The sequence below is a fragment of the Hyperolius riggenbachi genome, chromosome 2, assembly GCF_040937935.1.
Source record: "Hyperolius riggenbachi isolate aHypRig1 chromosome 2, aHypRig1.pri, whole genome shotgun sequence".
Lineage (NCBI taxonomy): Eukaryota > Metazoa > Chordata > Amphibia > Anura > Hyperoliidae > Hyperolius > Hyperolius riggenbachi.
The window spans coordinates 131,272,708-131,299,940 of NC_090647.1; the positions used below are offsets into that span (position 1 = coordinate 131,272,708).

General features: G+C 44.9%; 1 protein-coding gene across 2 annotated transcripts in view; it reads right to left on the reverse strand.

The window, feature by feature from the left end:
- Nucleotides 1-25,468, reverse strand: part of OS9 (OS9 endoplasmic reticulum lectin) — an 85,108-nt gene extending 59,640 nt beyond the window's left edge. Inside the window, exons 1-3 of one of the 2 annotated variants that reach the window (XM_068267420.1) lie at nucleotides 25,204-25,468; nucleotides 6,644-6,820; nucleotides 416-479 (exon numbers count right to left, since the gene is read on the reverse strand). In XM_068267420.1, coding sequence (XP_068123521.1) covers nucleotides 416-479; nucleotides 6,644-6,820; nucleotides 25,204-25,416 — 454 coding nt within the window. In that variant the 5' untranslated portion in view covers nucleotides 25,417-25,468. The remainder of the gene's footprint in view (nucleotides 1-415; nucleotides 480-6,643; nucleotides 6,821-25,203) is intronic. The other variant, XM_068267419.1, reaches the window with a different exon arrangement.
- Nucleotides 25,469-27,233: the final 1,765 nt, after the last annotated feature.

A 27,233-nucleotide genomic window follows, 5' to 3' on the forward strand; every position in this document is an offset into this window, starting at 1 on the left:
TCCCACGACGTCCTCCCGCGGTCTGCTGTTCAGCCACCATCAGCCCCAGTAACCGGCTCAGTTGTGTAAGCCGGTGCCTTCAGTGCAGGATGGTGAGGGACTCGCACGCATTTATGGAGATGGAGGAAGCTTTGGGTAAGCATCGATTTTTGCTATTTAGTCAGCTCTGGTACACTTTAAGTTCATCTACCTAAATCAAGTACTATGGATGCCTATAACTGATCTAGCTGTCTTTTGTTGAAGAATTAAAAGCACAGATTTAGGTGCACATATAGCCACACATGTACAAACTGTTACATTTTCTGCTGTATGTAATATCCTGTCTCCAAGACTGAGAAATCCTGAGTTTGTGTCCAACCTTGGATTGCAGTGCCTGAAGATTTACTTTAATATCCTAGGAACATTTTATGTATACCTTCAATATGGTATTGCTGTATGTGTTTTCCATAGCAGAATTCGTATGTCCACCAATCTTTCGTCTGAAAAACAAAAATGAAGCTTTGTGTAACACCAAAATGCAATCAAAGATATACAACACTGACAAGAATATACATGACAGTACACACAGACTGTACACAGAATGCTAAAAGAGAACTCGAGGTGGGCAGATGGGACACAGAGGCATATCCTCTGACTCATGACATGCCTCTATGTCCCCACACCGTCGCTCTCTGCCCTCACGAGATTAGCGATAATATTTGTCGCCATCTCTGAGGTAAACACAGGGAGAAAGGGATTCCCTGTTCAAAACGTCGCTGCGTTCCTGCAGGGTTTCCAGAGCGGCCATTGAGCCGCTCCATCTCCCTGGCCACATCCCCTGCCGCTTCCCCACCTCCCTGCACGCTGCAAGAGGCACACAGTCTCTCCTTGCAGAATCATGACCTGTAGGTCACAAAAGTGGCCCAGTGCAGCCCACAAGAGCGCCTAGGAGAAAAAGTGAATTGCTGGCTACCTGACCTGCTCAACCCCTTGGATCAGGTAGCTTTTTGTTTGAGCCCATATTGGGCTCACTTTAACCATTTAAGCCTCCTGGACGTAGAAGCTACGTCCAGGAGGCCATGTGCACTCCCGCGGCCGATAGTTTGCCCAGGACTCAATCGGGACAACAAAAAAAAAAAGTAAATATTTACCTAAGGGTCTAAGCTTTTTAACCACTTCAGGATTCTGCGTACGTATAAGTACGCCCCTGAATCCTGAAGCGGTTTCCATGGAAACGGCCGCTCGAATGAGCGGCCGTTCCATGTCAGTTCACGGAGGGCGTCTCCGTGAACACCCTGCGAGCCTCCGATACCGGCTCGCAGGGTAAATGTAAACTGGCGGGGAAGATCTTCCCCGCTGTTTACATACATACGGTGCTCCGTGACGGAGATCGGCGATCCCCGGCCTCTGATTGGCCGGGGGATCGCCGGCATCCGATAGGCTAAAGCCTATCCTATCCGGCGCAGGACGGCTTCCCGTCCTGCGCCGCACACAGGGGACGGGAGAGGGAGGCAGAGGGAGGACTAGTGTTGCGGAGGGGGGCTTTGAGGAGCCCCCCCCCCCCCCGCTAGGCACAGCAGCGTGGCGGCGATCAGACCCCCCCAGCAGGACATCTCCCTAATGGGGAAAAAAAGGGGGGGGGGGAGGGGAGTCTGATCGCCCTGCCTGATTTCTGATCTGTGCTGGGGGCTGAAGAGCCCCCGCAGCACAGATCAGCCAAACCACCCGGAATCCGGAAGTGGTTAAATATCAATGTAAAGATGAAATCTTTTTTTTTTTTTTTTTTTTTTTTTTTAGTTATAAGCTTGTAACCACAAAAGTTTTGGGATAGTGTTCTGATGAAACAAAATTAGAACTGTTTGGGCCCATGGATCAACGCCATGTTTGGAGGAGGAAGAACAAGGCCTATGAAGAAAAGAACACCTTGCCTACTAGGCTTGAAAGATAAATCGAATTTAAATCGAAATCGCGATCACCAAGATCACAATTTCAGAATCGTCAAAGCGACGAATATCGCGATCACGTCATTTCCACATGAGGAAGTTTGAAGAAGCGCCTTCAAACTTTCCCAAAGTCCCAGTGCCCGCAGCGTTGGACATACCTTCCATCTTCTATCGCCCTCTGCCGCCTCTTGTGCTTGGCAAAACTTCGAGTTCCTGTATGTCACATGATATACAGGAAGTATGCCGTGCATTAGAGCCTGCAGAGGCAAAGTGGATAGACGGGCATCGCTGGACTAGTGCTTGAAGCTATGTCCAGAACTGATGCAACTTGGGGGACAGAGGAGGCACAGAGAGAGAAAGAGCGGGCACAGAGACACAAAGGAGGCAAGAGAGAGACCCAGAGGAGGCATGAAGAAGCAAAGGAGGCACAATGAGAGATGGGGACAGAGGGGGAAAAGAGAGGCACAAAGGGGGGGGAACAAAGCTTGATTTGAAGGAAATCGTGAATCGAATCGAAATCGTAATTTTGGACAGAAATCGCTCTATTCAATTTTTTCCTAAAATCGTTCAGGCCTAGCCTACTGTGAAGCATTGCGGGGGGTCAATCATGCTTTGGGGCTGTTTGCTCCTGCAGGTACAGGGAAGCTTCAGCGTGTGCAAGGTACCATGAATTATCTTCAGTACCAGGAGATATTGGAAAAAAAATGTGATGCAGTCTGTCACAAACCTAAAGCTGGGGGGGACGTTGGACCTTTCAACATGACAATGATCCCAAGCATACCTCCAAGTCCACTAGAGCACGGTTGCAGATTAAGGCTGGAACATTTTGGAGTGGCCATCGCAGTCACCAGACTTAAATCCGATTGTGAGCCTCTGGTGGGACTTAAAGAAAGCAGTTGCAGCACACAAGCCTAAAAATGTGACTGAACTGGAGGCTTTTGCCCATGAAGAATGGGCTAAGATACCCGTAGATTGCTGCAAGACACTTGTGTCCACCTATGCTTCACGTTTAAAAGCTGTTATAACTGGAAAAGGAGGTTGTACTAAGTACTAAGAATGAATGTCACTTGGGGGTTGAATAAAACGGATAATGATGTGAGCACAGAAAAGACATTTGTGGTTATTTCATTATAATTTTTATGTTCTATTTGTCTGACTTACAAGTGCCTCTGATTTCATTGTAAACAAGATGACTGAAATGATCAAAATCAATGTCAAACTGGCCAAAACACTCAATTTCAGTTGAATAATTTTGAACACAACTGTAGGTTAGCTAATGGACAGGGCAACCAGATGTCACAGTGCTACACTAAAACTAGGTAGAATGGAGGGTGACAAGTCTCAGAATTACTGTAGAAAGGGTGCAGCAAAAGGCTCAACAGACACCGTGAAAAAGGTGGACCATAGGACCAGCAGACTAAAACATTGTTATTCCTGCTTGTTCTGTGTTTTTTGAGCATGTTGGAGGGTGAGTAGAGCTTGCATGAGCAACCCCTAGATATTTTACTATCACATAAAGCTGACCTCCAACCATTACATTTCCTTATTTGTAAAACTCATCACCCACCTCAACCATATTCAGTTTTATGTAGTTAAAGAGAAACTCCGATTAAGAATTGAAATTTATCCCAATCAGTAGCTGATACCCCCTTTTACGTGAGAAATCTATTCCTTTTCACAAACAGACCATCAGGGGGTGCTGTATTGCTGATATTGTGGTGAAATCCCTCCCACAAAGAAATTCTGGGTACGTACTCTTGGCAGTTTCCTATCTGTGAACCCTGTTACATTGTGGGAAATAGCTGTTTACAGCTGTTTCCAACTGTCAAAACAGCAAGCAGCAGCTACATCACTTGCCAGCAGTAAAAATGTCACCATGTGATAAATGTCAGAATATAAAATCAGGAATTTAAAATATTTTACAATGGGCAAACACTGACTAAATCATTTATACATAATTATTGTAAAAATGAAGCACTTTTTTGTTTTTTTAATTACATTTTCACTGGAGTTTCTCTTTAAAGAGAAACTGTGACGAAGAATTGAACTTCATCCCAATCAGTAGCTGATACTCCCTTTTACATGAGATATCTATTCCTGCTTGCTTTGCATGCTAATCAAAGTCGCGAATCGCTAATCGCAGGCAAACCGATGCATGCAAAGAGTTTGCGGTTAACTAACCGCAAACGCGGCAGGGAGAACACTGCCATTTGCTACAATGTGTAGCGGTTTTTACAAAACCGCTAGCGGTTTGCCTTGAGCGGGATTCGCGCGATTCCCGCTCAGGTGTGAATGGGTCCTAAATGAAAAAGTACTATCAAAATTATTTTGAGCATTTTCTTACTTTCTGGGGGTTTAAAATTCATTTTATTAACAAATGTAAAAATATCACCCAATAGAAAACTTAGGAGAAAAAGTGAATTGCATATGGGCCCGGGGGTCATATGCAATTCACTTTTTCTCCTAGGAGATCATTTTTCATCTTCATTTTAAAATAACTTTTCAGCACTCTGCAATTTAAATAGTAGGCGATAGAGTGCTATAAAAATATTTTGAGTATTTTGTCTGTAAATGGGTTAAAAGGCATTTTATTTAAAAGTTTAAAAATATCATCTTGGAGAAAATTCAGGAGAAAAAGTGAATTGCATATGCGTCCGGGTCTCTTCTGAAAATAACTACTGCCCCAATCAAGTCAATGTCAAGATCCAGACCTGAACTAAAGGCCGACATATTTATTTCCTTTTAAACAAGGCAAATTGCCTGGCTGTGCTGTTGATCCTGCGCCTCCAATGCTTTTAGCCAAACACCCTGAACAAGCATGCTGATCAGGAGCTCTGATTGAAGTTTGACGGGATTAGCCGCAAGCTTGTTTCAGGTGTGTGATCCAGATACCATTGCAGCCAGAAAGATCAGATCAGCACAACAGCCAGACAACTGGTACTGTAATTAAATTTGGCAACTAACATGTCCCTCAGTTCATGTGTCCTTCAGGAAGCTTGATTTGTGACCACATGTTGGGGGGAGGAGGGGGGGGGGGGAGGCCAAGTGGTGGGGTCTGGAACTGTCAATGGGGACTGCAGTTTAAATGTGCACAATGGCAACATAGGTGGATGCTCCAGATGAATCTGATTAAACGAAACCAGTAGAGCGGAGGGGGACGCTGACACGAGCAGGCACAAGGTGGTCTGGCAAGGAAGGGACTGGAGGTTTCAGCGCTACTTCACCCACCGAGCGGTCCACAAATGGGGTAGAGCCCGGAAAAACTATGCTCCTCACTTGGCGCAAGTTTGCAAGTGTGCATTTTTAATAATACATTTTAAGTACGGTTTTACGATATGGAGGGTCTTGTCTATATGTTTTAAAGTGATGTGATCTACAAAGCCCATTTGTATTGAAGACGCAGAGTGAGGATCGTTTAAGGCAGGGGGTGGCCAGATGACCCCACAATCACTGTAGACCTACCTAACGGAAGGTCATTAAAGGAAACCCGACGTGACATTAGAGACATGTGTATGTACAGTGCCTAGCAAACAAATAACTATGCTGTGTTCATTTTTTATTTTCTCTGCCTAAAAGTTAAATATCAGGAATGTAAGTGGCTGACTCAGTCCTGACTCATACAGGAAGTGACTACAGTGTGACCCTCACTGATAAGAAATTCCAACTATAAAAACACTTTCCTAGCAGAAAATGCATTCTGAGAGCAAGAAAGCTAAAAAAAAAAAAAAGGAGAATTTCTTATCAGTGAGGGTCACACTGTAGTCACTGCCTGTCTGAGTCAGGACTGAGTCAGCCACTTACATACCTGATATTTAACCCATTCAGGCAGAGGAGGAAAAAAAAAAAAAAAGGAACAGCATAGTTATTTGTGTGCTAGGCACTGTACATACACATGTCTATCTCATCATGTCACTTTGGGTATCCTTTAACAAGGGTGAGTTGCCACTGCTTGGGGTGTGGTGGAGGGCAACTGCACTGTGAAGGTCTCTGAGTTGGTGCTGCAGGATCCAATCTTTGAAGTGTGACCCAAAGAGGGGACAGTTTTTCATTACATCACTATTGGGACTTTGGATGGTTTCTGAGCGCTGACCTATTGATGATAAGTGTGTTACGTTTAGCAAGGATCGATCCACCGTTTAATACACTCCAGTATACGCATCAGCGCAGTATTTTGTTGACATAGATTGGTACATTAATAAGGTCTACCGTAAAGGAATTCCGAGGCCAAATGTCCAAAAAAGTTAAATACCTGGATCACTTTTGTAAGCACGGAGGACGCCGCCCGCGCCGGGTCCCCGCCGCTCAATAGCCCCCCGGGCCGCTACCGACCCGGGCTCTGCCTGCACTAACATGGCCGCAAGAGCTGGCCGTGGCTGCGCAGTCCGCATAGCCAAGAGTGCGGCTGTGCAGCTCTAGGACCAACCCCCCGATCCACGCAACAGGCTGTTTCTTGTTGCGTGGATTAGGGGGTTGGCCCTAGAGCTGCGCAGCCGCATACGGCCATCTTTGTGCAGGCAGGAGAGCCCGACCCGGGTCGAGCGGCCTGGGGGGGCTATCGAGCGGCGGAGACCCGGCGGAACGGCACGGAGGGCGCAGACGGCGTCCACCGTGCTTACAAAAGTGATCCAGGTATTTAACTTTTTGGGACATTTGGCCTCGGAAGTCCTTTAAGGCACTCAAAAACCAAAAGTTAAACTACAGTAGTGAAGTGTAAACTGTACCTTTGTTAGGCATGCTGCAGCTTCCATGGGTTTCAAGAGGTCAGAAATTCCAAGGCCAGAGTAGGTCTGTGGGTCATCATCTTTCTCTTGTTGAAATTTCACAGCCACCGCAGGAAGCTTACATTCATAATTCTGTTTGTATTTTGAGGCAATAGTGACAATGTTGTCCGCTTTGCTCTGTATGTAAAGAAAAAAAAAAGTCCCTCAATTGTCACCCATGCCCATCACGACACAAGTGAAACAATTCAACCAATTGCAGGGTAATATTTTATAATTAAAAGTAAAAAAAAAAAAAAAAAAAAACCTTCTTCAAATTATGCCAGTGGATGAAACAGAAGTCTATTATATCTGAGCACTGTTTTGCAATAAAACAGCCATGTGGCACATCCTCATTACGAACAACCATGGGATATCCAGTAATTGTGATGTCTGGGTGCCCTTTGGCTGTGTGCAACGGTGGGTGTCCCATGGCGGTTTTTAATGATTGGGTGGATGGAGTAGATACAGGGTTATTCTTGAGAAAACCTGCTTCAGGCCTGGGACCCACTAGCAGTGCTTTCTATTCGCTTGTGATTTGAATAGCTCTAGCTAATGTAATGCTATGGGTGTGATCCAACTAGAGCGATGTAATTAAAAAAAAAAAAAAAAAAAAAAAAAAAAATCACATCATTACATTAGCAAGAGGTTTTCATATCACTAGGGGAGGTGGGAGTAATGAAGCATAAAAAAAAAAAAAAAGGACAACCAGATAAGAGTCATAAACTGGGGAATGATCATTTATCAACAAGTAATAGTGATTTTAAAGGGGCACTACAGTGAAAATTGTAAAACGTAAAATATGTGTAAACATATACAAATAAGAAGTACATTTTTTCCAGAGTAAAATGAGCCATAACTTACTTTTCTCCTATGAAGCTGTCACTTACAATAGGTAGAAGAAATCAGACAGAAGTGACAGGTTTTGGACTAGTCCATCTCTTTATAGGGGATTCTCAGTGATAGATTTATTTTCAAAAACAGTGAATGGCAGTTGCTCTGTCCAACTGCCAAAAAACTGTGTAGTGAGCAGGGAAGCTGGCCAGCATCATTGTTTAAATACTTTTTAGGGAATATCTTCATAAAGAATAAAAGCCTTGCTGAGAATCCCCTGTGAAGAGATTGGATAGTCCAAAACCTGTAGGTTCTGTAAGATTTCTACTACTTACTGTAAGTGACAGCAACATAGGAGAAAAGTAATTTATGGCTCATTTTACTCTGGGGGGGGGGGGGGGGGGGAAGGTACTTATTCGTGTATATGTTTGCACACATTTTAAATTTTACAGTTTTTCGCTGTAGTGCCCATTTAAATTTTGGATTGCCTGGTTAGCATCCTTATTACTTGTTTACCAGATAAAAATAAAAATAATGATTTTTGATTTTATGCCCAACAGTTACACAATAAGGCTTTCGGTCTTTATCATTGGTGTCCCAATAAAAATATTTGACATCTTCAAAATAGTAGGCATGTTGCTTAAAACCACTTAAAGAGACACTGAAGCGAAAAAAAAATTATATTATGATCTGTATGTGTAGTACAGATAAGAAATAAAACATTAAGATCAGATACATCAGTCTAATTGTTTCCAGTACAGGAAGAGTTAAGAAACTCCAGTTATCTCTATGAAAAAAGCCATTAAGCTCTATGACTTTCAAAGTCGTGGAGAGGGCTGTCTTCTGACTTATTATCTCAAGTGTTTTTTTCTCTGCCAGAGGAGAGGTCATTAGTTCACAGACTGCTCTGAAAGAATCATTTTGAATGCAGAGTGTTGTGTAATCTGCACATATTATAGAATGATGCAATGTTAGAAAAAACACTATATACCTGAAAATAAAAAATATGAGAATATTTTCTTTGCTGCTAATCTTCTAGTAATTATTCATAGTACACAACCAATTCATTAGATCATATATTTTTTTCGCTTCAGTGTCTCTTTAAGGACCGGGGCTGTTATTGCAGATCTGCGCTGCGTGGGCTCTCCAGCCCGCAGCGCAGATCGTGGGCACGGCAGGGCGATCAGACTTCCCCCCCTTTTTTCCCCCACTAGGGGGATGACCTGCTGGGGGGGGGGGGGTCTGATCGCCGCCGCTCCGTGTGGCCGAGGCGGGGGGCTCTTCAAAGCCCCCCTCCGCAGCGGTTTCCGCGCTCCCTCCTTCCCCTTACCTCCCTCTCCCTCGTCCTGCGCATTGTAGGATAGGCTTCAGCCTATCAAATGACGCCGATCCCCAGCCAATCAGAGGCCGGGGATCGCCCATCTGCCCTACGGCGCTGCTGCGCAGCAGCACCGTATTGATGTAAACAGCGGGGATTTCTTCCCCGCGTGTTTACATTAGGCGTGCGAGCCGCGATCGGCGGCTCGCACACTGTTCACAGAGACAAGCTCCGTGAACTGACATGGAAAGGCCGCTTGAACGCTTCCATGTAATAACCACTTAAACTCGCCGCCGCCTATCGGCGTTAGGTGGTCATTATTACATGGTGCCAACCTGCCAAAATGAAAATTTCAAATGGTTATGCAGAAAACTAGGACAGACATCAAGTGGGTTAATCCTGTCGCCAGGCACTGCATACATGTGTGTTAGAAGCAGAAATGAAAGTGTCTATTCTGAGCATAAAGCCACCAGAGGATATATCGAAATTTCCATAACAAAAAATAAAAAAATAATCAAACAGCCCCACAAAAACAGGATGTGTGCATGGCCTTTTTTCTGAATTAAAGTAATATATAAAAAAAAAAAAAAAAAAAAAATAAATTTATTCAGGACCTAACAATAATTAAATAGAAGTTTGAGGGTAGATTCACACTGGTCAGTTGCATAACGCATATTAGGATTGGGAGGCTAGGTTCACAGTGGGACATTCTTTTCCTGCACTAAGTCATATAATGCTTTATTGCCTGTATGCTCCACTGTATCTACTGTATGCCACAGTAACGCAGCGATAAGGTGCATTACATTATAATGTTGCGTTACGGCTTTAACATCGCATTACAACATAACGTCCCACTGTGAACCTAGCCTGAACTGCAATGGATGCTGGGCATCGACTTTAATACAAAGCCTGCCTGCAGTGAGCTAGAACACGATCTTTTACAAAGCAGTACTGTGAACAGGCCCATAGAATAGCATGGGCAGTGAGCTGACATGCAGAAGTATTCTGCAACACAACTGATGCACTGTGATCTTGCTGTTTGCCGCTTTAAGCCTGGTTGACACACATCAATTCATGAGCAAGATCTAGCACTGGAACCACAAGCCTGTAATCATTTATGATAGCCAGGTTTGCTAAACACAATCTCTACACTAATCATGATAAAGATCTGAGGTAGACCTACATGCAGGCTGAGCCAAACATGCAAGAGTGAGAGATCCCCAACAGTGGTGATGAATGCAACAGCGAGTGGCTTCATAAAAAGGTAGTTATATATCTAGCTATGTTTGGGCAGATTCGACCAAGAGAAATCTCTCGCTTATCGAATCTGATAAGAGAGACATCTGTCAGCTGCCCATACACCACAGGGTGATTTCCCGATTAATTTCATGCTGAAATAGATCTGGAATCAGCCCTCACCGCTGTGCCCTCCTAATGTCAGTGTCCCCCGTGCCAGTGCAAATGTATACATTAACTCTCCGCGGCCTCCACTTGCCCCCTGCAGGCTTTCAGCGTTCCTTTTTCATATACACGAGCGCCCCACATGGTCTCCTAGTAAGGGCACATGCGTGTGACGACATACGCACGCCCTTACCAGGAAACCATGTGGGGCATGGGTAAATGCGGAAAAGCAATACCAGAGGCCTGCGGGGGACAAGCAGAGGCCACAGAAAGGGAATGTATACATATACACTAGCATGGGGGACACCAACATTGGGGGGGGGGGGGGGGTCACAACAGCGTTGCAGCAGATTGTTTCGTCGATCGTCTGGAAGTCGGCCACCGTTCCCGCCGTGCACCCGACCAACAAACTTCTGCTTGACATCTTGCAGCATGCACTATCGTCAATGCGCCCAATTTCTGTCCAAAAATTGGTCACGGTCGGTCAGGCATGCACTTGGCGGCACAGATTTTCATCCAACTCGATTATAATAATCGAACTGGATGGCCGATTGGCGGCCAAGTTGCCTGATGTATGGCCACCTTAAACCCAGCCCATCATCATGGACAAGAAGGTGACACACCTACAGCCATACAAAGGTCACCTCACCCACCATGTGAAGTTTGAGAGCAGCCTTACATTTCAGAGGATGCGCTCTCTGATTCCTTCTAGCAAAGTTAACATGGAGGCTCGACATAACCAAACTGGGAGTTTTGTGTCATTAAACCCACAAGCACTACAGCTCTATGCAAGCTGGGAACATTTAAAGAGCGGCCGAGTTGGCATAAGATAAAATGATTGTACAGTGCAAAACTTATTAAAGAGAATCTGTATTGTTAAAATCGCTCAAAAGTAAACATACCAGTGCGTTAGGGGATAACTCCTATTCCTCTGTCACAATATCGCTGCTCCTCGCCGCATTAAAAAAGTGGTTAAAAACAGTTTTAATCCAATCCAGCGCTGGCACCCCCTTAAAATCCCCGCAGGTGCACTTGCGCCTGCAGCATGTTGCGATAATCACCTTTGGGATCCAGAGCAGGAGCAGTACCAGCTCTCCCCTTGGGCTCCGGTGGAAATAGCCGAGCCCGATCGGGTCCACTCTACTACTCGGGTTCACTTTGAGGCTGTCTGTATATCATGGACCATAGATGAATACTAAGTGAATAAGGACGCACAGGAATAATATGGATGGCTCCGTTTTAAAAAAAAACTTGCTTGTCTTTAAAAACATGCTAGAAGTGAAGGCCTGGAAGTGACTTGTCCTGTACTAAGCAAGTGTCTTTAGGACTCTTTTCACATCAAGTCCGTAGCGTTGCGATAAGATCATTGAAACCTGACGCACTGGACTCAATGTGAAAGCCCCATAGACATATCATTGCAGCGTGTTGCAATGATATTGTTCCTTGTGATTGAACACTGTGAAAAGGCCCTTAGTGGAGGACCAAAGAAGGAATATATACTAGGCACTAGATGCAACAGCCTAAGTTATTGCAAAATTGACAGGGAAAAAAAAAAAGACATACAAGCAGAGGTGGTACAGTGTAGGCAGCCTAAAGCCTGGCACACGCCTTCAATTTTGATTGGCTAGTTTTACCACCTTCATGTAGTATGAGGACCAATAGATTTAGAATACTATGAACAGGTTGTGTAGGTAAACTCCCATACATGGGGAGGTGGTAAAATTGGTTAGTGATTGGACAATGAAAATTGGATGTGTGTACCAAGCTTAACAGCTGTTTAATGGGTGCCCATGCTTCACCAGGTGGTTTTCCATACTCTAAGTAGTATCATGAGTAGGTCACTTAAAGGACCCCTATCACCAAAAAAAAAAAAAAAAAAAAAAAAAAAATCATTTTAAAATACATGTAAGCACATACAAATATGAAATACATTTCTTCCAGCGTAAAATGAGCTATAAATTAGGCTGAAGCCTATGAGAGCCGATCGCGTCATTGACTGGCCTGGGGGGAAGGTTTTCATGGAAACAAGGAGGGGAAAAAAAAAGTAAACTTTTATTTTAAACAAAATAATATTGATTAAAAAAAAAAAAAACAATATGGGGGGGGGCAATCAGACCCCACCAACAGTGGGCTCTGTTGGTGGGGAGAAAGGAAGGGGGGGGGAAATCACTTGTGTGCTGTGTTGTGCAGCCTTGCAGCTTGGCCTTAAAGCTGCAAAGGCCAATTTGGTGAAAATTGGCCTGGTCTTTAGGGGGGTTTAACCCTGCAGTCCTCAAGAGGTTACGAGCTCATTCCAACCAAGCAGAAATCTTAAAATGTCCACAACTAAAACCCAGAGAATGGCAGATGGGTGAGTTTCTCTATTGGAAACCATTCAACTTGTTCCCACCAGTATAATATTTATTTTTTATTTATTTTATTTTTTAAAGGAAAACTGTATGCAGTTTAATGCAACTGACTACTGGAACGGTCATTTGCATTGAACCACAAATACCAGTAAAAATGCAACAAAAAAAGGCAAGCATTGTTCTGTGCAATTCTAGTGGGAACAAGTGCTAAGGGATCTTTCACACTATAAAAAAAAAAGCAAAGCATATAGGAAGAAGGCAATTGCTTTTCTTGGGAGTTCGCTCTGATTGCAAAGTCTGAAAGGAGCTAAATGACATCAGGTCAAAAATGTAGCAAGCAGCGAGTCTGCTGATTGCAGAGAATCGGATTGCACCAGTGGTAATATCACACCATGGTTTACAATACTATGCCAGCATTGGTGTGATCAGCACACTGCACGAAATTCAAAAATAATTCAGTGTTTAAAAAGGCCCTCAGCTGCAGCACAACAGTGAATTTCTTACCATTTACAGTATAACCAGAAGAAATTGCATCAGCAATCCTCAGGTGACTGAAGCAAGGCTGGAAACAAGCATGAAGCACTGTTGTGTGCCCTCTAGTGGTGTAGTGGTGAGGGCACTGTATTTATAGCCTAGATGCTGTTTAAAAAAAAATAAAACATTTTTTACTGTGTGTTTCAGTAGCTTTTGGTGAAACCAGCATTACAATAAATACAATCAGCAAAGCTCTCCAAATAACTGAGGGGTACTGTACTTAGAAGTGCAAAGCAAGGTTTGTGAAAAAAGGCTTTCACATTGACCGGCGGAAATCAAGTAAACATGTCGGTCACTTCTATTTGCTGGGCGCTTGCAGCTGGTTGCAAGTGCCCAGCACTGGCCGTGGTCTCATGCATGCACATCTGAGTTGGCAGCAGCTGCTCCAGATGTGACATCGCTTTTTTTAAGTTGACAGCTGCACAGCACGTCAGTCCCTGACACACGAAGTTACAAACGCTCCCATTCAGTTGCGACATTTTGCAACTGTAAAATGCTTAGGGCCCTTTTCCAACATCAGCATTTTGCGATCTGATTCTGATCGTTGCAGATCGCAAAGCGCTAGACATCTGAAAACTAATGCAATCCGTACCAAACATTTCCATAAGTGCAATACGTTTGTGATTTTTTCCTGATCAATGGTTGTGCCTGCTGCATTTTTTCATGAGCTCCTATACCAGTGATGGCTAACCTTGGCACTCCAGCTGTGGTGGAACTACAAGTCCCTGGAATCCAGGTCAAACTTAGACTGAAGGCTCAGTCGGGATTCTTATCACAGCTAATAGACTAATTGGACAGAGAGGAATGAAACTAAAAGCAGGTCCATAGTGTCTGCGTGACTGTGGAGCTGCATACTGGTCACAGAGAGTGCTTTAATGCACAGTGTTTGATCGCCCCCTGCATGCTTTGAATCCCTACCTTCGGAGTTGTGGAGGCCAGTGAGGGCGAGTGTGGGTCAAACGGGGGGACCCACGTGTGGAGGTGATCGCGGAAGGTGTTGGTTTCACAATGGCGCGGTGACAGGAACAGCTCTTTTAATTTTGGATTACGCTGTCCTTTTTTTCCTTCTCTTGCATATATGTGTGGATCTGGATAAAGAGATTGGTCCTGACCGAGGGTTATACAGGTGGCAGCCATTAGCAATTCCTCCTTTGCCAGACACCACCTACTTCACTAGTCTGCCGGATTTTGTCCCAGGCAATATGAAAGGAAGGGAGGGGTTCCTCCAATAAATGTAAAATATTTTATATTTGTCATCATGCAGCTGAAAAAAGGCTGCTATTTATTATTATAATTTAGAAAATAGATTTTATTTCTGAAATCTTGTATTTTTAAATGTGAGTCCACTTTAAACTGCTAAAGCAAAAAAGATCAGTGTAAAAGGTGGACATAGACCATAACATTTATTTATTTTGATTAAGTAGTAGCAGTAGGGTATTGTACCGTGTTAGCCATCATATACAACTTCTTGCGTATTTTGATTAAATTTGAGCATTACGATCCAATTTTCCAGTTGATCGAAAGTTTCGAGCAGAATCTTCACACACGTATTTGAGATTGACGCAATTTCGAGTTAAAAGATAGTAAACTCCGAAAAAAATGGTTGGTTAGAAAAAGCGAGAGAAAAGTGAATAAAGAGAATTTGGCATGTACTGAATAGTTGCATTTTTGGGGGGGATTGAATACAATCTTACAATCCAGCACACACCAAACAAATCTTGATAAAATTGGTCTGAATGTTTTTAACATGTCCAATCATTAAAAAAAAAAAAAAAAAAAAAAAATGGAAATTCGATCAGATTTCGCGATCGATGAATAATTTTTAGGGGACAACCAATCGTATTTATCGAATTGGTGTAAAATTGGATCTTTTAATTGTATAGTGTGTGGCCACCTTACCCTCGAGGACCATGGGCTTTACCCCCCCCCCCCCCCCCCCCCCCCCTAAAAGACCAAGCTATCTTTGTCCAAAAAAGCCACTGCAGCTTTAAGGCCAAGCTGCAGGACCGCACAACACAGCACACCAGTGATTCCTCCCCCCCCCCCCCCCCTCTTTCTCCCCACCAACAGAGCTCTCTGTTGGTGGGGTCTGATCGCCCTCCCCCCCCCCCTCCCCAGTGTTTGTTTGTATGGTACAAATATTGTTTTTTTTTTAAATAAACGTGCAATTTTTTTTTTACTGTTTGTTTTCCCTCCCTCCCACCCCACAGCCAGCCAATAACGGCGATCGGCTGTCATAGGCTTCTGCCTATGAGAGCCGATCACTCTCTAGTGTCCAATGGGGACAGCCCTGTCACACGGCTGTCCCCAGTACAGCGCTGCTGCAGATCGCAGCGCTGTACAATGTAATTAGACGGCGATTCCGCTGTCTAACAGTCTCCCGAGCGGCAACCTCCGCTCGGAGACTGAAGGCGGAGCTCTGCTCCGCCCACTAACAGGAGATGCGTGATCTCCTGCACTGCGAGCCCCAAGGACTTTACGCCAATCGGCGTTAGCTGGTCCTGGGGCTGCCGCCGCGGCCACGCCCGTTGGCGTGACGTGGTCGGCAAGCAGTTAAAGAGATTCCGTAACAAAATGTTCAGCCTTATTTGTTCTATCCTGTAAGTTCCTATACCTGTTCTAATGTGGTCTGTCTTAAGGTTCGTATACACGTCCGATAAAGATCGTTCGTTACGAACGATTCGTGACGTTTACACGATATTCAAATTATACGGAAAAGATCGTTCGTAATGAACGATTGTGTACACACGTGAACGATATAAGTATAAAGTACTGAACGACGAACGATTAAAAAATGCGTGCGCAAACGGAAGTGACGTTATGACAGGCAATAAGAACATGCGTTATCGGACGATCTTTGTACACACTGCAACGATTGAACGATTATCTTTCGAAAAAATCCGCCGGGTTGGATCGGTCGAATTGAACGATAACGGTCGTTATCGTCCCAAAAAACGATCGTTGGAAAATTTGGAGCGCACGATTATCGGTCCAATTGTCGTTATCGTTCGTTTTTGAACGATCGTTATCGTACGTGTGTACTCAGCTTTACTGCAGCCTTTCCTAGCTGCACAATGGCTGTATTATCTGTTATATAATCTAATAATCTTTCCTCTGATGGCTTTGTCAGGCTCAGGCAGGAATGTGCTGCTCGACTTGTGATAGGATAGAAGCTATACACACCCTCTCCACGCCCCCTGCAGGCTCTGTGAGTCACAGACTGGAGCTCCTCTCAGCCTATCACACTCTGGTTAGCAGCTATGTCTTGTTTGTAAACACTGTCTAAAACTGGCAATTACAAGCCAGGATCGCAGCAGGGAGTGGCAGAAACAGCACAGAGGGGCCCAGGAGAACATAATGAATAGAATGGTATGCTTTTTATTGTAAGATTTTAGAGTACAGATTCTCTTTCAAGAGACTCTGTAACAAAATTTTGAGCCCAATTTCTTCTATGATATAAGTTCATATGCCTGTTCTAATGTGGCCTGTCTTACTGCAGCCTTTCCTACTTGCACTGTCTCTGTAATAAGTGTCTGTCAGGCTGAGGCTGGAATGTGTTGAATGTGCAGCACTGCTTGTCATTGGCAGAAGCTTTACACACCCCCTCCAAGTTCTGCATGAGTCACACAGTGAGCTGTTCTCAGCCTATGATACTCTGGTTAGAAGCCAGTCTTTTGTTTGTAAACACTGCAAAACTGTTCATTACAAGCCAGGATTGCAGCAGGGAGTGGCAGAAATAGCACAGAGGGGCCCAGGAGAACATAAGGAATAGAATGGTATGTTTTTTATTGTAAGCATTTTAGAGTACAGATTCTCTTTAAGACGTTTCCACGAGGTTGCCACGGCTGCTCCAAATCAGATGCAGCATCCGTGCTGATGCAAAATCACATCCGAATACAATGGCCGTGGGGATTTGGATGCAAGGTCTTAAACGCTGCAAGCGTTTTTTTTTTTTTTTTTTAACCAGCACACAAATTCAGAAGCTGCCTATTGATTTCAGTGGGCTGTAATTACACATGTGAATTTGGGTGTGCAGAAACAGGGAGGAAATAGAAACTTGGCTTTAAAGGCAGATAATTGTTATTTCTTTCTTTTTCATTTTGAGCAACATAAAACTACTTTAACCACTTCACAACTGAGGGGTTTTACCCCTGAAACACCAGCGCGATGTTTACCTTTCAGCGCTGCTTCCATTTCCTTATTACTGTAATGTGATTGGTTATTGGGGACTGGGGTCCCCATAACCAATCATTGAACTGCAGAGTCCGGGTTTGTATGCATGCGCGCGCGATCGCGCGCTGCACGTTTGTTTACGTTACTTTGTTATGAATGAAGACGGCTTCAAACAGAAGCCGTCTTCATTCTATTCACAATCGGCGAGGCTAATTGGATTTAGGAACGCTTGTTCCTAACGTCCAATTAGTCACCTGCTGTGCGGGCTGGCTGGAGTGTGCGCGCGAGGTCCCCGCCCACTCCCAGCCAGTAAACAAACAAGTGCGCCTTTCTCCGTCCCTGGGGGTGAAGCGGTGCGCAGAGGGACGGAGAAAGTTAGCACTGGGGGGTTAAGTGGTTAAATAGAAAGCCACATCAGAAAATGCTGCATGCCTGGCCTTTGAGCCGATACCTACAAGGTACTCTGACTTCAGCAGTACTTGATTACAGTTTTGTTACACCAGTTAACAGGCCAACACATCTGCAACAAATCTGCAGGCATCATCTTGTCCACTTTAAAATCAGCATAATTTCCACAGGTAGCTGTCATTATTGTAGTTAGTGGCCATACAAGGGATTACAATAGAATCACACTGCTTATGTAATTCTATTGCAATGGCGTGTTCACATGGCGTATCAGCAGTGCGGTGGAATCAGTCAGCATAACATGGTACATGCAATGCAGTACCACATAGCAAACGTGTTATACTTACAGTGAAGCCTACTTCATATGTACTGTATGCTTCACAGTATGCGCTGCACTGCTCTCAAATTCACAATGCGACTTTTCCCCTTCACTTATTTTTCGCATGAAGTTTAAACTCGTGTATGTGTGGTACGGATTGTCCTCAGAACTAGTCAAGGATGCCAGTAGTTCCTAACAGCTATTTGGTGAAATAACTACAACCTGGGATGGTACTGAAACAATGATCCCCGACACTGGAACGGGAATGCTCTACACCAGTGGTCCTCAAACTACGGCTTTTTCACTGGCCCAAACACAAAATGTATAACTTATAGATGCAGCTCACTGCACCTTTAAATATTGGCACCCTGCACATAGACTAGCAGTGCTGGCACCACCCATCCACATACTGTAGAAGCCAGCAAGCAGTAATTTGCTGGCTTTTAGTCCAATTCTGCATCAGGTGACACTGCTGCAGGTTGTCACCTGGGTATTCTTCACTGTCTGGTGCACAAAGATGTTCTTCGGGCGCCACATGACTGAATGGCTGCTGCTGCGAGCTCTCCTCTGGCATGGTTGGAAGGGGGGGGGGGGGGGGGGGAATCAATACCTAGATTCAATGCAATGTTTTTCAACATCAGTTTATGTATGTTCCAGCCCCCCAGCAGTCTGAAGTATGTTGACCTGGCCCTTGACCGAAAAAGTTTGGGGACTCCTGCTCTACACTATCCAGAGTTTCCTTACTTCACATTTCCATTAATCTTTTCCTAATTAAAACAGAAATGTGCCCAAAAACAGAAGGCATTTGCGATTCTTAAGGTTGGAGTGAGCTCTGAGGTGTCCCACAATGCATCACTGCCGAATATGCAAATTGTCCATTTGTTGTCCCTGAAAGTTAAACACCTCCAGATCCACTGGAATCCAATGATGTGTCTGCTTGTTAACTGTACAGAGCCACACTAATCCAACGTGAATACAGACTGGTTGATCCTCAACTTGACCCTATGAAGCAGGACTTGAAACACCCAGAGTTAAAGAGACACTGAAGCGAAAAAAAATATATGATATAATGAATTGGTTGTGTACTATGAATAATTACTAGAAGATTAGCAGCAAAGAAAATATTCTCATATTTTTATTTTCAGGTATATAGTGTTTTTTCTAACATTGCATCACTCTATAATATGTCCAGATTACACAACACTCAGCATTCAAAATGAGTCTTTCAGAGCAGTCTGTGAAGTAATAAACTCTTCTCTGCTAGAGGAAAAGTAAACAGTTCAATTACAGTTCAGATAATAAAAGTCAGATAACAGCCCTCTCCACGACCAAGTTGGTCGGAGAGCTTAATAGCTTTTTTGCATAGAGATAACAACTGGAGTTTCTCAACTCTTCCTGCACTGGAAACAATTAGACTGATGTATCTGATCTTAATGTTTTTTTTCTTAGCTGTACTACACATACAAATCATAATATCATCATTTTTTTTTCGCTTCAGTGTCTCTTTAAATGATGTCCAGAGAGCTCATGGTGAACCAGAACTCCTGGGAGTGTGTAAGGGGCTGCTTATAGAACTAATTAAAATAACTGAAAAATGTTAACATCACACACTAAAATCAAATAGGTGTACAGTGCCTGCTGGCATGACTGACACCTTACTAAGATTAAAAAAAGAGGGATCACTGCTGAGTAGCACAGAAACACTAAGTATAGGGAGTTTATGGATTACATTTGTAATGTTAAAGATTTTATTCTCACTACAATGGTAAGCAAACCTTCAACCAGTAAAACAGCACGTGGATTAAACAAAAACACACACAATTAATTGTAATAAGTCATGTGTTTGAAGAAAAAACAAAAACAACTTTTTCAGAAGTGCACTTTAACATCTGTAAATATTTTGGGTTGGAATTATTAACACCAAAACTATACACACCCTTTAAAATGTATGCAGTTCAGCCCTAAACAGGCTTACAGACAGATGATGGTGGTTTGGTCCAATAGTTACTGCTTCCTGTTTTTCTGTGGGTTTCCCATCAGTGATGTCAGTGGGAAACCTTGTTCAACTGCTATTAATTCTACCCCGGAGAAGTTGGACCAGTGTAGTCAGTTTTAATTCGCCCTCCCAAGCACATTCGGAACTGAAATCAGATAAAACTTGACTGAGGTGGGCTATAAAAGGACCGCCTCTGCCAAAAATCCAGCATGTGAAACAGCTGCCTCCAACCCCTCATCGACTTAATCAGCCTGACGGATCGATTAATTCAAATATGGCTAAAGGCATTGTTCTCCCCGCTCCCTCATGCTGTCACATTATGCTCCTCGTGCGGTGGTTCATTGACCGTAGCAACAGAACGTGATGCGCATTAGACTATGATGGACATATGGCTATGGCAGGGTTTCGCTTGTGAGCCATTCTGAGGGACAGTTAGCAACTCTGTAAAGAAGAGATCCTCAACCCTGTCCTCAAGTACCACCAACAGTGCATGTTTTGCAGAAAACCAAACATTCACATGAGGCAATTAGTGTCTCAGCAGAGCTGATTAATTACCTCTGGGGATTTCCAAAAAACATGCACTGTTGCTGGGCCTTGAGGACAAGTTTGGGGAACACTGCTGTAGAGCACTGAAGAAGAGGTTAGCACTACAGAAAAACAACTTGCAAATAATATATTTCACTCAAGGACATTGCACTAACATAACCAGTCCAAGGCAGCAGTAAAACAGCCTTCATCCAGTAAATACCAGGGCTGTGGAGTCGGTACAAAAATCATCCAACTCAGACTCCTCAATTTATGAAACCATCGACTCCAACTACGACTCCAGTTACCTCAAATTGCCCAGACTCCGCAGCCTTGGCAAATGCCATGCAAAATGGGCACTCACCTGCAGCCCATGTTAGCTACAATAAGCTTTATTTTAGAGGTGGATGTGGTCATGAGATCATGCAAGCTGCTTCCAGCTTGTTCAACCTCTGGGGGTTGAGTATTGCTTTATAGCCTAGCAAAGTAGTCATTGAGATGCTAATCGTTCAAAGTGGATGCAGGATTATGAAAATTCATGCAGCTTGAAAATGGACCAATTCAATTCCACCCTGGCAGGATTCGATTGGTAGGATTCCGGAAATCCAACAGTTTTGGGTGCATCTTGTATGGCCATCTTAGAATGCGTACAGATGTCCCCTAGCCCTATGCCCAGTGTGTGCACGCCCCCTTCTGGACATCTTGCACAACAGATTATTCTTGGCCGACGGGTATTGTTCTTGTGAGCTTTTCAAAGGAAGATCCAGCATTGACATTAACATTTATGTCAATCCAACATTAACAAATATCCAACAAAACAGTCTACAAAAAGACAATGCTATTTGAAAGATTGTAGAGTTCCCCAGATTTTCCTCTCTGCTTTCCCCACCCACTGCAAATGTAAAAGTGCCCGTACAGCTCTCGCACGATCGACCATCCGATTATGAACGAATCGGATGAATCGGCGCCGCCAACAGCATGCCTGATTGACAACGCAACCAATTTTGTCCCATGTATCGATCAGACATGTCGGGCCGTTATGTTGGATCGCATGCACGGTAGTAATGGCAAGCAATATCGGGACTAGCGACAAAACCCCCAGCACATAAATGTATCCCGTGTTTGCATTTATACATTACCTGCACTGTGTCTCCCCCGCTCCTCCATTAGCGCTATACATGGTGCTGCCATATAGCAGGCGCCGTGTGTGACGTCACTCACGCGTCACGCCCGTGGTGTGTATAGCACTAATAGAAGAGCGGGGGATTCCGAAGGCAGAGCAGTGGGCAACACCGGACAGGTAATGTATTAAATGTACACACATGTATACACGAGGGGTGCAGCAGCAAGGCGGAAGACTAATCGATCAGAGAGATTTTGTCTCTCGGTCGAATCTGTCCATCATCGCTAGATGTATGGCTATCTTAAGCGAATATTTGAGAGGAGAGTATGTATGTATGTATGTATGTATGTATGTACGTACGTACCTACGTACATACTCTTCCCTTTCCCAACTTTGAGCGTTTTTTTTTTGGGGGGGGGGTTCTGTAACCAGAAAGACGTTATCACCACACAAGGTACGTATACACGTCTGATATTTCTGAACGACTTATCGTTCAAACCAGGTGTTTGAATGACAGTTTTCATTTGATCTGGTCCATTGTTCTATCCAGTCCATTGACCAGTCAAATGACATTTAAATTAGCTGTAATTAGCATTTCAAACATTTTGTTGCCTGTGTGTACAAGGAGTCTGACCAACTTTTTGTTTGAATGACAAGTCGGTCAAACGTCCGGTTTGAACGACAATCGGGCATAAAATCAGAGACGAGAATGCACCTACAGCCAAGATGCAGAGAAAAGTGATAAGACAAGTGATAAGGCTGGGTTTACCTCAGACACCAAGTTCTACAGTCTTCCGCTGTATAGATCAATGGAAAAGTGAACATATTAATGGTTTTCTATAGGATATGTTTAGATCCACCCATTTCCAATGTATCGGTCATCTCCGTTAAAGTAGTAAAATGCCAAGTCCTGACCTGTACGATATTTTCAAATGCCACATACACTACTACTAAAAAAACATGAAAGCCAATAAACAGGCTACATTCCTTCTCACAAACATGGTAGATGTGGATGTTGGGAACACCAAAACTATTTCGCCAGAGAGAAGGCCAAAAAACAGAGCGCGATCCTGCTCTCAGACCCCTCTCAATCCCGATTCCCATGATTTAAATTTAAGTTACATCTCCCCCCGCCCCCCATAAAGAGGGAAGCCTCTGGATGGTCCAGAGGTTTCCCATGTGACCAAGAACCCTCCAACGCGCTGGTCGGGACCCCCTTTAGCTTGTGGTAGTGTTTACGGCTGTATACAAGTATGGCCACACTGCACATGTGCGAGTTCAGCTTGCATAGTGTCACTCATGCATGGAGAGCAAAACTGTGCACAAACAACCCTGTGCTACTGCGCAGGCCGTACTTGCACCTGCAATAGTACATGGATAGCTCCGCGGCTGCAAGAACATATCAACAGTCTCTTGTCAAATATGTTTGGAGGGTCCTAGAACTGGATTGGCGGGGTCATGGAGTGTGGGAAAAGCCTCTGGACTATCCAGAGGATTCCCACTACTAAAGGTAAGTATCCAGTTTTACATCTTTGTTTTGCCTTCAAATACACTTTAAAGAGACCTGAGAAGCAGATTTTTTTCTTTATGGTATTTATATATTTAATTTTAATAATGGTGTGTGCTGTTGGGGAGCGGGTGTTGGGATGATCCTCACTACTTATGTATGGGGTGCTGTTACTCTGGACCCGCCAGTGTCTCGTGGGTGCTGCAATGCATGCCAGGATATGTAGTTTGTGGCTTTCAACTACAGCTCTGTAGAGCTCTCTTCCAATGGCACACACCATTATGAAACTCCCTTATATTGGGTGGGGGGGGGGGGGGGGGGCATTCCATTTAAAAAATAAATTCTGCTGCTCAGGCCGCTTTAAAGTGGGTTTATACTCCCAAAGCTAAAATTTCAGAACCTACTCTTAGTTACATAAAAGAACATTTGAAAGCATTCCAAGTATTTTCTATGTGTAAACACTGAAGAGAGCAGTAGCACCTTGCTAATCTCTTCAGGCGGCAATGATTACTTTCGCAGATGACCAGAGATAAGCAAGTTTCTACTGCTCACTGCAGGGAAAATAAAAGTTTTTTCACACAGGGAATGCTTTCAAATGTTTTTTTATGCAGCCAAGAGTAAATTGTGATTACACTCCCAAAAACTATAGGGAACCTGAGACTGGGGATAAGGGCAGTATCTATACTTACCAGGGGCTTCCTCCAGCCTAATGAGGTACGTAGGCTCCCTCACTGTCCTCTCTGGCAGCTCCATTTAATTGTAATAGTTCCCGGTATTCAGGCCAGCCGCGCTCCTATGTGCATGCATAGCCCAGCACGCACCTCCTGTTGCGCTCACATGGCCAGGAGCATTCTGCTCCTGCACAGCAGTAGTGTGCAGACGCAGAACGATCCCGCGAGGGCACGGGTGCACAGAACCAGACAACTGACCAGAATCCAGGAGCTATTACAATTGAACAGAGCCACTAGAAAGGACAGTGAGGGAACCCATGGACCTCAAGGGGCTGGAGGAAGCCCCAGGTTAGTATAAATACTGCAATATCCTCACCTCAGGTACACTTTAAAGGACTTCTGATACGATAAATAATAAACAGGTTTTACTCACCTGGGTCTTCTTCCAGCCCCTAGCAACAGTATCAGTCCCTCGCTGCAGCCCCAGTCCTCCACGTTGTCCTGCTGGCCGCCGGTAAAGATCACAACCCCGCCAGCGGGTCTTCTGTGCCTGCACAGGCATTTGTGCCCACCCTTCCAAATCATCTGACGCGTACTGCGCCTGCACAGTAGTTGTGCGCATGTGCAGTACGCGCCAGATAACATGGATGAGACCCAACCCATCAGGCCGCCATCTTTACTGGTGGCCAGCTGGACAACATTGAGGACCGGGGCTACGGCAAGTGACTGAGACCGCTGCTAAGGGCTGGAAGAAGCGCCAGGTGAGTAAAATCTGTTTATAATGTATCCCATCGGAACAAAGTCCTTTAAGGCACAATAAAAATCATTGTAGTAGGTTTATCTATGAAACAAATAATATTGGACAGTGTAATATACTGTCCTTTGTTTCAATACCTCTATGTTAAATACCATATTTTCAACAGTCCTGAGCTTTGGAGGTCTCCATTGCTGTTTGTTACAATGGACATAAACAGAACTGGCCAGAGTGCCGTATGTGGGGTGAATAATAGTAAACTTTTCGTCAGAGCACTTCTTTTAGAGGTGTGAAATAAACAGCACCAGCACTGGTGCATCAGCCTGATAAAACAGGTCTCTCTGCCAGTGTGCGTGTATGAAGCCAGATTAGAACTAAGCAGAAGATTTTCTGTACAGCACTGTCCTATGTATATAGGCACTTTATTATTAATTCATAATAATGAGACAGTAAATATCAAGCTATGATGTAGAGGAGGCTGAGCTGCAGAGCTGATCCCAGCACACTGTAAGGTGAGTGAGGATGAGTGGGGACGCGAGGCACACAAGCAGATGGCGAGATGACAGCAGCCAAGCACTGCACAAGCAGCAGCTGTTAGCCGGTGCCCGGGCATTACCTGTCCCTTTATCACCGGCTCCGACAGAATTTCTATCCCGTACTTCATCTCCGTCAGCTCCTCCAGGTTCAGGAACCCCAAGGACGCCGATGTCAGTCCCACCAGCAGCCCCAAAACCCCAGAAAGCAGAACCCAGACTCCGCACACCGCCATCTTCCTGCTCTCCGTACAACAACATGCGCCTTCCTCTGAACTCCACGACCCGCCCACCATCACCTGCTTTATGGCTATTAGCTAATACTTTGACAGGAAAGGTGCCTATTGGCCCGCGGTACTGCCTGTCACTATACACCTCCTCCGGCGTTCTTCCTCATTCTAAATTCCCGCCCACACAGGGTAGTCATCTTCCGAGCTGCAATGCCATTGGTAGAGAAAAGTGCCACTTACACCACTCTGTCACTCCTGATTGGCCGCATTGGCACCGGCATGGGCTTGTTTTGGCTCTTTACAGAGTAGTGTTCATAGGCTGCAATCAGTGATGACTTGACCCAATCATTTGGTGACTGGCCATGGCTTACAACTGTCCCTGTTTTAAAGGGTCTGCCCCTATTAAAGCGGTATTGTCACCATAAAAATCAAATTTCAACAGCAACTGGTCTGAGTGTATTAAGTGATAAAGATGCTAATCCTGCATTCAAAACTTTTTCTGCTGTTATGGTTTGGAGTTATCACATACTTTAGGAGCACTGGCCCTAGTGGCAAACAGTGCCAAAAAGTTGAATGCTGATAGTTCTTTTGAATGTTGGGAGTTATTTTTATCTATAATATATTCCTCCTCTTCCATTTATTTCCCTGCCTAGCTGATCACTTGTGTTTACAAGCAAGGCTGAGATGACTCAGTGATTGGATGTGTAAATAAAAAAAGACTCTGGGAGGAGGGCAGCTAATAAATACACAATGAGCAAGAGAAGGGAGGGGGGGGGGGGGGGGAACAAGAGTCAGGGAGGATATGATGTCAGCATTAAAGAGAACCCTAGGTGGGATTTGATGATCTTAGTGGGGCACAGAGGCTGGTTGTGCACACTATCACCAGCCTCTATTGCCCTATGGTGTGCCCCCAGGACCCCTCTGCGATCCCCAGCGCCGTGCTGGCGACACACAGCGTGTCGCCAGCAAGCTGTTTACCTGAGACAGGGCCGGAGCTACCATAGGAAAAAATGGGCAATTGCCCCAGGACCCCAGAGCATGTAGGGGCCCACAAGTTGTCCCTCCCCATCTTAACTGTTGCTCCCCAGGGACTCTGCAGAGTCTGTTAAGTTGGGAGGTGATTGGGGGAGGTTCAGCAGCCAGCTCAGGGGTCCAGGAGGGAAATTTGGCTGCAACAAAGGGCCTCTAATGACGCTTTTTGGTCGGGGGTGTTTGTTGGGGGGCCCCCAGTCTAATTTTGCCCTAGGGCCCAACTGTTACTTGAACCGGCCCTGACCTGAGATTGTCAGTGCCGCTCCCCCGCCTCTTCTGTATCGGCGCTACCCGCCCGCGTCCCTTCCCTGCCGCTGACTGGAGGGAAGGGACGTGGGCGGGTAGCGCCGATACAGAGGAGGCGGGGGAGCGGCGCTGACAGACAGTCTCAGGTAAACAGCTTGCTGGCGACTCGCTGTGTGTCGCCAGCACGCGCTGGGGATCTCAGAGCGCAGGGGGGCCCTGGGGGCACACCATAGGGCAACAGAGGCTGGTGATAGCGTGCACAACCAGCCTCTGTGCCCCACTAAGATCATTAAATCCCACCTCGGGTTCTCTTTAAGCTTGGCAAGATGGCCGCTGCCTAGAGCAGGATTCTCTGCTTTTACTTTATAAAATTCACAGGAATCGTTACGTGGATAGCACAATACATCTGTTATGTAAGCAGGGGCGAGCCTGGGGTGCCTGGCACCTGGGTGCAAGATTTTCTCTGGCGCCTATGGGAGTGGTTAAATTTACCGCGCCCAACCACATAACCACACCAGTGTCCTGCCTAATCACACCCACACCTTCCACCTCTTTCCGCATGCATGTGATACCCCATTCCTACCCCTCTTCCATGGGCTTGCTCC